The sequence below is a fragment of the Nicotiana tabacum genome, chromosome 20, assembly GCF_000715075.1.
Source record: "Nicotiana tabacum cultivar K326 chromosome 20, ASM71507v2, whole genome shotgun sequence".
In the NCBI taxonomy this organism is placed as follows: domain Eukaryota; kingdom Viridiplantae; phylum Streptophyta; class Magnoliopsida; order Solanales; family Solanaceae; genus Nicotiana; species Nicotiana tabacum.
Window position 1 is genome coordinate 2,729,092 of NC_134099.1, and position 10,680 is coordinate 2,739,771.

The 10,680-nt window shown below is 36.9% G+C and overlaps 1 protein-coding gene across 1 annotated transcript; it reads right to left on the reverse strand.

The window, feature by feature from the left end:
• Nucleotides 1-1,619: 1,619 nt before the first annotated feature.
• LOC142174887 (protein MAINTENANCE OF MERISTEMS-like) lies at nt 1,620-6,286 on the reverse strand. Its single transcript, XM_075241277.1, has 3 exons — nt 5,750-6,286; nt 1,888-2,987; nt 1,620-1,639 (listed from the first exon to the last, which is right to left on the reverse strand). Exons 2-3 carry the CDS (start codon nt 2,984-2,986, stop codon nt 1,620-1,622), a joined length of 1,119 nt encoding a protein of 372 aa, XP_075097378.1. The 5' UTR covers nt 2,987; nt 5,750-6,286.
• Nucleotides 6,287-10,680: the final 4,394 nt, after the last annotated feature.

Below are 10,680 nucleotides of genomic sequence, written 5' to 3' on the forward strand. Positions count from 1 at the left end.
TAGTATTGTGTATCGTGAGCCTGAAACAGTGGCTCACTAGATGATCTGTGCAATGGGGCTGGGGGAGGTGCCACAAAGACGGGAACATTTGGTGGAGGAGGGTTTTGAGTGGGTGGTGGAGCTTGGGAATCATAAGCCTCTCTTCCCTGATAATAGTGATGGCTTGGGAAACTTGTTGAAGGACCGGGAGAAGGGTATTCCGGCGTGTGTGTTGGTTGGAGGGTAGGAGTAACGGGTAGTTCTTGCCCCTTCTGGGCTCTAGCTAAGGCTATCTGCATTTCATTCATTTCTAGCCTCATTTTTTCCATTTTCTCCAGGGCTTCTTTCAGCATCTGATTGGCCGTTTTTTCTGACTCAACGCTGTTGTCTGACCCAGTCATACTTTCTGGTATAGGACCTTTTGATCTTGTCTGATAATGGTACGGTGCCAGTACGCTCTAACAACTAACTGATATTGGTATGAAAAAACAACAAACTTGTCAGTGGTAGAGTCTTAACAGATATTGTAATTGCACGTTAGGGGGATGCAATGCTCCTAGGCAGTTAATCATTTCTAACATGCTTTTGCTCCGATCCGCATGCATCATCCCGGCTTATTTTTGCTCTGACAAATATATATTCTTCCTCTTTTTTTTTTTTTTCTTCTTTTTTTTTTCTTTTTAATTACGGTCGAATCCTATAGAGATTGCCTACGTATCGTGACCCCGCACGAATCAGACCAAGCGTAGTTCGTGCCATAAGACCAAATATATTTTTTTTTTATATTACTCAAAAATAATGTTATTACAAGCCATCACAGAAAAAACAAAAAATACAGACTTTATATATATATATATATATATTTTTTTTTTTTTTTTTTTTTTGAGAATGTTTGAAGAAAAGGAAAAAACATATGGGTAGACAACAGACTCGAAAAACAAACAAGTGCAAGATTGAACTAGGGATACATTAAAGCTTTGAATTTTGGTGCCCGCGAGGCATCATTCGGCCTTTCCGCGGGCTTGGGGGCCAGGCTTCTTTGCAAGCTTTTTAGTTCCTCCATGATCTGATGGACATAACCCATGATTGAGGCAAATAGGACATCACGAGGCATCTCTTCACATGTTAGGCACTTTGTGGTGATATAGCGCCCTATATCATTGATCCTACCCCTGATTCTATCCCTCTCTATGCACAGCTGTTCTATCCGTTGATTCTTTAGTCCCAATATTCGAGTATTGTCAATGAGCTGCTCTTGGAACCTCTCCATTTGTTCTTCCATCCGGGCTATCGACTCATGGTAGTGTTCTCTATATGTTCTAGCATCCTGGGCTTGTTTGAGGACCCGATTATTGAGAATGGAGTTTATCTCTCTCAATGTCGCGACACTCATTTCATAGTCCCTTTTTACTTTCCATAGGTGCTCTCTCCGTGATGTTGTAACTGTAGCCCACCTGACCCGCATTCTTGTTATACAAGCCTGGGATCTCTCCAAGTCTTCTCGGCTTTGGCTGACTTGATTTCTCAATTCCGCTATCAACCTTTCATCAGATCGACGTTTCTGTCGGTCGCTATCACTCTTACTGACTTGGCTAATTCGGGCTTTCAGTGCCTGGTTTTCTTTGGCTAATTTGTTCTTCTCACCTTGCTCTGAGGCTACCTGAACGTTGTTTTCAAACATAAGTCTTTCAATTTGTCGCTTCAGCTTCCCGATTTCAACCCGGTAGCCTTCCTCTCTCTCTAACCAGCCCCACTGTTCCTGCGAATCATCCGTAAATTGTTGGACGTGAGCTCTTTTGGCAGGCCTCTGACGAATCTGGAACCTTTTCCCGAACCAAACATCGTATTTTGGGTCTACCTCACCCTTAGCCAGCTCTCGAACCATAGTCTTGGGTTCAAGGAATCTACATTCGTGCCACAACTTTCTAATTTTTCCTTCGGGGAACACGACTCTTGGACTCAACTCAATGGCGTGCTTGCTTAGATCCTCATCAGTGGGAATTACCTGAAATCTTCCTAGTTGGCGCAGTACCCGATGAGGAGCATATGGTTGGATGCTACGAAGTCCCATCAAAAGAACATGACATTCCTCGGCCGCCATGTATATTACCTCAGTATCATTCAACCACCCAAATGCCCATTCAACTTGGTCGGCTGTTGTTGACCTCAATTGTGCAAGCCATGCTTCGACGCCTTCGGGAAATATGACGCCTGTCATTCGTTTCTCAAAGCCGCTAATGCAGTTTTTCTCAGTCAACCCGTGGTTCATGTATCCCACTCGGTGATGGAGGTGTTCTTGCATCCACAACTGGAGTAACAGATTGCATCCCTGAAAGAACTTGCCTCCTTCTCGGCATATAGTTAAAGCTCGGTAGATTTCAGACAAAATCAAAGGAACCACAGTACTGTCGGTTCTTTTGATTGCAACATCGGCCATCCCTACAAGGCCTATCTCTATTTTTTTATCTTTGCGGGGACAGACCACAATTCCCAGAAATGCTGTGATAAATGCCAAAGTACGTCTTGCTTCCCACCTGATTCTGTTCCCAGTGTGAATTAATCCGAGGTTTGGTTCTTCCAAACCCTGAGGAATTCCGTACCGTTGATACAAGAATTGGAGAGTACAACATCCCTTCGACAAATCATCATTCTGTACCTTCCGACTAATGCTTAGTAAATCCAAGAACGCGTGCGGAGATACTGGTCTTGGTGAAAGTAAATACTGCCCTCTTAGTTTCCCATTCAACCCCGCATATCCGGCGACTTCCTCTAGTGTAGGTGAAAGTTCAAAGTCAGCAAAACGAAACACGTTGCGTGTTGGGTCCCAGAACGGTATTAGAGCCTCGATGATATCTGTCCTTGGCTTGATATTCAACAGATCGACAAAACCTCCCAAAACTCTTTCCACTATCTTTATACTATCCTTTCCCATATCATTCCACCACATGTGGAGTTGCGAAGGGACCTCGCTACACACTGAGAATGGTTCATTTTGACTTGTGCTCATCCTGCACATTTATTATAGTGATTAAAGAAGGAAAAACTTTTATTTGACTTAAAAACTATCTATATTCTAAAGAAATATTTTTTGGATTTTAATAATTTTTTTTTTTGAAAAAAACTTTTAAGGAGAAAGGAAATATTTTTGAACCAATATTCTGAATTTATGAAAGAAATACTACAGAAAAAAATATTTTTGAATTTTATTTTGAATATCTTTTAAACAAATAATTGGGATTTTGAGATTAAAAGGAAATATATTTTTTTTTTTTAAAAAAAAAATTGAGGTCTAAAAGAAAAACTTTCTAAAGAAGTGAGTAATGTTAAATATTTTTGGATTTTTTTTTTTGAATATGGTGAGCCGAAACCAAAGAGGTTTGCCTCTGATCTCACATCCGGTGAGAATCATACCCGCGTAGTTCAGGCTATAAACTAACTAATTTTTTTTTTTTTTTTTTTTTTTTGAAAACAAACAAATTTTTCCACTTCCTTTTATAAAAAAAAAACTATTTTCATTTTTCATTTTTTTTTTAAATAAAGCAAATTAAAATAGAAGACTTATTCCTACACACTTTCTGCTTTCTAGGCAAACCAACAATTCTAAAAGTAAAAATATATATATGTTTTTTTTTTTAAAAAAATTCGGCAGTACTTCGACAGTACTTGGACACTGATTTTTTCTAAATTAATCAAATAACTTTTACTTGCTATTTTTATTTTATTTTACTTTTTACACTCCCGAGACTCAGAAGCCGGTCAACATGCAAGACCGAGCAAATAAATGCACATAAAACAAATAATATGCATCAGGATGGTCATTTTCATTTTTGGTGCACCTGTCCTAGACAGACTCAACCCCTGTGTTGAGCCTCCAAAGTCAGATGCACGTGATGCAAACAAACGTTCCTACTAGGGATCCGACATGTGGTTTTGTTATACTAGGTTCAGAACCTGGGTGTTTGTTCTAGACCTGGCTTACCCGAGCGGACAGCTCGAGCCGAGGGGGGTAGCGTACCGGGAATACAGAAGCTTCACCGGCTTAGCAACTTGTCCGAACCTCGTTCTAAATTGGGATTTGACACTATACAGAAAAGAAGTCGTACGAAGTACACCCTTCTTCATGATTTAGAAGACTCAGAGAGGAGATGGGTTTCGGCACAGTTTATACACAGTTCACGTAATATCAAAGCGGTAAAAGCAGCATTTAGCACATTAGGCTCAATCATGTAAAAATCAGATAAAACCAAATATAACAATTTATATGAGCTCGAATTTCTAACCCTGAACCACTGGTTCTGGGTTAAGTCCCCAGCAGAGTCGCCAGAGCTGTCACACCTCCTTTTTCCGGCACCGCGAGGTGCGTAGGGAGTTTTTTCCAATTAAAGGACAGTCGAAACGGGATTGGTTTAATTATTTCAGAGTCGCCACTTGGGAGATTTAGGGTGTCCCAAGTCACCAATTTTAATCCCGAATCGAGGAAAAGAATGACTCTATATTACAGTCTGCGTACCAGAAATCCGGATAAGGAATTCTGTTAACCCGGGAGAAGGTGTTAGGCATTCCCGAGTTCCGTGGTTCTAGCACGGTCGCTCAACTGTTATATTCGGCTTATTTATCTGATTTTTAATACAATTATGAACCATGTGCAAATTTTATCTTTTTACCGCTTTATTATTATAATTATTATTTTTTAGGAATGTGAACATCGCTTAAAACATATCTTTGGATTGTGTCACATGAAATGCACCCACAATACGAAACATATTTTATTTGATGTTTTAGGATTTAGATTTGGGTCGCATGAAATGCGCATCCGAGTTTAAGAAGGTAAAATTAATTAAATCGCGCCTAAAGAGTCTAACGCGTCATCATCTTTGGGGAAGGAAGTGAAATTCACTAAACAATCCATCCCTAATTCTAAGTAATTTTTTTTAATAATTAAATAAATAAATGAGAATGGAGAATCCTATACATTTGTATTATTTACATCTATTTATTTTTAGCGAACTCCTTTAATAGTATCCCTAATGACTACCTTTTTATTATTACTAAGTTTTTTATAAATATAAAATCAATATCTACATTCTTGAAAATGACATATTAAATAGAAGGGAAAAACAAATATTAGCAGAAAATAATAAAATTATAATCATAGATACAACATGGAATTATCGGAAAGTAAAAAAATAAAAAAAAACTAATTATCCCATAGTTGGATTAAAATTCAAATTATTAGTAAGACTTAAGCTTATTGAAACTAATTATTTACAAATACTGAAAATTGAAAGAAATAAAAATAAAAACTTGAGTACTAAATCATATTTCTAAAAATTTAAACAATTTAACATTAACTAACTTTGTTTTAATTCATCATGTCCTAATACTTGTTTGCAAACTAATTCATGTTATAACTGAAATTAACTACATGATTCGGATTAACTTATCGTTGATGAAAAACCTTCTGAATAAGGAACTTAGTTAATTTTTGCCAAACTGATTCAATAACGCCATTTTTACGTTATTTCTTCTATTTTTTTTATTAAACAGTTTTAATTAATAATCAGGCTTAAATATATTTCCTAATAATCTGGTAAAGGCGTTATTTAATATGTCGCTATAATATGCCTAGTTATGCCGATGACAGTGATTTACAGAATAATAATACATGAATAACCTAACTACAATACAAAAATTAAATTAAACTAAATTAAAAATTTAACACTCCATTCTTCATTTCAGCTTACAAAATGCCAAAATTACAGTTGTGTACCTGATATTGTCAATATAAGAAGAAGAAAGTCAGCAACGTAATACGTAACACAGCAACAGCAACAATCACCAGCAATAACCAGTCAACGAAAATCCCAGTGACAGCTTTGAAAAATTCAAAATAAAATCCAGGAATGCCGAAAATAATGGACAGAAACCAAAGGAAATTTTCAGATTTTTGAAAGGCTAGTTAATCTTCAACCCTTAATTTCTACACCTGTATACCAGAATATTTCTCAGGTGTGTACTACTTTCTCTTCTAATTTTCAAAATTTTTTTTTCTTTGTATGTTTTTTCTTTTCTTGAGAGTTTCAATGTTTTTTTTTTCGGAATAAATGTTCAGCTTTTTTTTTCAATCTCTTTTTTTCTGTCTGTATTTTTTTTTCTTATGTTCAAGACTTCACATATATATATCCCATCCCATAAATCAATTCAAATCAATCCCTTTCTCTACCAAACCCATTATCTTCCCACTCATCCCCATTACATTAAATAAATATATCACACCACCCCATTATATTTTGTCCCCCATGCTTTATTTAAAATAATGCAAGATTCCCTTTAATTTAAATCTTGTCCCCCCTTTATATTAAATAATCATATCACAACCCACCCCATTTCATTTTGTCCCCCATGCTTCAAATAAACAATTTCAAAATGTACAATTCCTAAACTACCCCTTCCAACCTTACTGAAATTACCAAACTACCCCTGATCGTATTACAAATTTACCAAACTACCCATCAGCTATAACACATCATTTAATCAAACATAACCAAAATATAGTCAATATGATCAATTTCTAACAATGTTCAAACAACAATATGAACATGGATGAACATCATAACAACAATATCACATGAACATGATTTTAACAACATTTCAACAACAAATCATATGAACATAAATTGAACAACCAAGAACAACCAAAATTTGATTGAACAATATTTTTGGCAACAACAAACCTATTTTTCGGATTTAAACAACAACAACAATCAAACAAGTATATTCAGATTCTTAAATTCAATAATATTGAACTTAACATCAACTCTAACAACATTACAACAAACAATTCTTATATTAAACTTTAAACAAGATTATGAGAACAATTCAAGCAATAATCATAAATGGTAAACAAGAAATCAAACTATATAAAATTCGGATTCAAGATCATCCAAACAAAGTAGGAACATGAATGAATCTACTTTAACAACAATAACAAACAAGCTTTATTCAACTTCGAATTAAACTTAAACAAAACAAATAAACATATTCAAATTACTAATCTTCAAATAATCAATTAATCTTTTTTAAATTAAATCCAACAAAATTATAACAAATATGCATGATCCAAAAATTAAAACCAAAACATAACTTCACATTAAATCACTGAATTAAAAACGAACTTCAAACAAGATGAAACACGAATTAAATCTATATTAACAACAATCAACGGATTTAAACGATTTAAGCTAACACTTTTCTATATTAAAACTAAATCTTCTCAAACTGAAAAAATAATTTAATTGAATCTTCAATTCAAATCTATCAACAATATAATTAAACTAACCATTTTTATTTAAAAATAAATATGAAAAATGAAACAAACTTATACTAATTTCAAATCTGAAAATATCAAACAAATTATGGATGAAAATAAACTTAGAACAACTAACCGTAAATGACCAATGACGAACATCGAACGAACTCTAAACGAAACCAACGAAACTTGGACATAAACGGACTTGAAGACGACGAAGCAACAAGCATCAGTGAAAGATGAAGAAAACGCAGCAGCGACGAGCAAGCTCGTCCATGGTCAGCCGCGATGGAGCAGCTGCGAAGAAGAAAACGGGCAGCAGTGGCAGCAGCAGCGGCAACACGGCATCGGCAGCAGCAATCCGGCAGCGAAGGCAGCAACACGTCGCGGACAGCCATGGACGACGACATGGTCGACGTCGAAGCTCGTCCATGGCTGTGTTCGTTTGGTCATTTGATTGAAACAGAAACAGCAGCATCGGCAGCAGCACGATGGAGGGAGTAGCTGCGACAACCGGCGACGAAGAGAAGACGCAGTCGCGACAGCAGCCATGGCAACGAGCGGAGCTGTAGCGGCGACAAGGCATCGACTGCGTAGTTGTCCAGGAACTAAAGCACGGCCATGGCAATCACTGAAGCAGCAGATGTGTCGAGAAAAGGGTGCAGCAACAGTAAAAAAACGACGCGACACGGCGAGAAGGATGAAGTCGCGTTGGTGGTTTTTGAGGTCGTTCATGGTTTCTGAGGTTGTTCATGGGAGGGCAGCTTGGAGACGACATGTGTGTGTGTGCAGTGAGGAGGATGGAAGGGAAGCCATTGATGCTAGGGAGAAACTTGGAGAAGAAGAAGCAAAGGTGGGGGGGGGGGCGGATGACTTAGGTCTTTTAGGGTTTTTTCTTTCTTTTTTTTTTGTTTTGTTTTTGTTTTGTAAAAATGAAAGACAAATGGGGTTTGAGTCTTTTGGGTTATGGACTGGGTCGACCCAGTTCGAAATGGACTGGGTCGTAGGGAAGATTGGGCCATTTTTTGGGCTTGTGGCTTGAAATTGAAGAAGAGGCCTAATTCCGACTTTCTTTATATTTTTGCTTTCTTTTCTTCTTTTATTTCTCTAAAACTAAATTATAAAAATACTTAAACTATTATTAAGAATTAAATTAAGTTATAAAAGCGCAAATTAACTCCCAATAACAATTAACGCACAATTAAGTATTAATTAAGCATAGAATTGTATATTTGGACATTAAATGCTAAAAATGCAAACGATGCTTATTTTTGTAATTTTTAAATTTTTGTAAAACAAATTTAATTACTAACAACTATAGAATTAAATCCTACATGCAAAATGCGACATATTTTTGTATTTTTTTATTAATTTATCAAATAAACACGCACAGACAAATACAAATAATTATTCAAAATGTCACAAAATATCACAAAATGGCACACCAAGAAAAATCATTTTATTTTTGAATTTTTTGGGAGTAATTCTCATATAGGGCAAAAATCACGTGCTTACAGGATACGTAGGCGATTCACGGCTCGGTCATAGGGTGCATAGTGTGCATGGTGTGCATGGTGTGTATGGTGTAATAAAAAGTAAAATAATAATAATAATAATAAATAAATAATCCCCAAGCAAGAAACTGGGGCAAGGGTTGTGTTTGTTGTAAACAAATGTGATTTCGAAGGTTGTAATTTTGAACCCCAAATTTATTTTCTTTTTTGAGCCTTTAATACCCTTTCTTTCTAGCCTATCCAAAACCCACATTAAGATCCAAAGAAAGACCTTCTAATCAGTCTTCAAAAGATGTCAAGTCAGACAAATGAGAGTCTTACCGGTGAACATAACATTTTGTTCCACAGCAGAAAGGACTCTAATCCCCAGCAGAAAGAGTCATATCGGCAACACTCCAAAACCCCAGCTGTAAAGTGATACAACTAAGAGAGTCTTATCGGTGAAAATCTTCACGGACACCATAAGGCGATGAAAGCTGAGAGAAAAAAAAACCAAAATGAGAGACGCTTGATTGTGAAAACTCTTTGGGCATTACAAGTCGAATAAGATTAAGAATCAGATGGGGAATCTCCAAGTGAAGATCCTGAAAGACGATTGACGGTAGAGGATAGACCACATGCGCATGTCATGACCATTAGAGTCGGTATCTGCGTTTGATAGGTTTTTATTTATAGTTTCTCTTGTTAAAGAGTCATCTTTTTCCCTTTGTCTTTTATTCGGTTCCCTTTTTGTTTGTCTTTCTCCTTTCATAGAAAAATTCCCCAGTAGAGTCTGTTTGGTCAGAACAAGTGAGAAATGACTTCAAAATCTGCCATCAACTTTCCAATCATGCAAGATGAGATCTGACTAGTACATCCAAATGGTATAGTCAGCAAGGAACAAGCGCGAGACCAGTGTCAAAAAAGATATCCCCAGCAAAAGGGAATTGACAAAAGGATTGACGAGTGTCAAGAGGGATATCCTTGCCAAAATCAAAGGTTATAAACCTCAAAGCCGAGGCCCGTGGACAAAGCAAGGAGAGCAATGGGCATGATTTGGGAAATTCATGCAAGACTAAAAGGTCGGGGAAATGCCAATTTCCGAGCTATGCCACAAAAGAAGAGGGATATCCCCAGCAGAAAGGGATTATCCCCAGCAAATAATATCATCCCCGACAAGTTGTGGAACACAGAGCAAGGAAGGAGAAAGGGAAAACCATCCCAGTAGGAGTATCACAACCAACCATCGCGTTTTAAACTAACAAATTTTGTTTGATTTGAAAGAGGTAAAGGAAATGACATTGATGACAGAAATGCATGCCATAAGGGAGACTGTCAAACTGGGGCAGAAAATTTTCCTTTCAATTAGAAAGTTTTCTGGAAGTTAGGTACCCATTCGAGGAAGAATAAAGATAACACCAGTCTCAAGGGAAGTGGTCTTTGAACCAGTGTTGGCCCCAACATAATAAGTTTCAATGGAGGAAGTTGTTCCCCAGTAGATAGAACAAAGGGATGACACTTGTGCTCAGAAAAGCAAAAGGCCAGTATCATTCCCAACAGCCTTCCGAAGAGTGAAGCACTAGTTCTGAAAGAGTCAGAATCCCCCAGCAGTGTTATCCTCGACAGCGTTATCCCCAGTTGATAACATTCTATCCCCCAACAGGTAAGTAAATAATTCCCCAACAGGGTTATCCCCAGCAGTTTCGAGGAGTCCAACACAAGTTTGGTGAAAATCGGTATCCTTAGCGGTTCCTTTCGGGGAAAGGCAAAACGATTCTTAAGGGAGGTAGTCTTCGAAGGAAGAAGATATGCAAAAAAAAAAAAAAAAAAGCAAAAAGAAAAGGGGGGAGTAGTTTGCAGAGGAATGAAACATCCTACTTAAAAGGAGGTAATTTTGGA

Excerpts from the sequence above, each read along its gene's own strand:
- LOC142174887 (XM_075241277.1), bottom strand. The coding sequence starts at position 2,986 with ATGAGCACAAGTCAAAATGAACCATTCTCAGTGTGTAGCGAGGTCCCT. Across the intron at positions 1,640-1,887 it reads TAGAAAGTTGTGGCACGAAT|GTAGCCTCAGAGCAAGGTGA; the intron begins GTAGATTCCTTG and ends AACAACGTTCAG.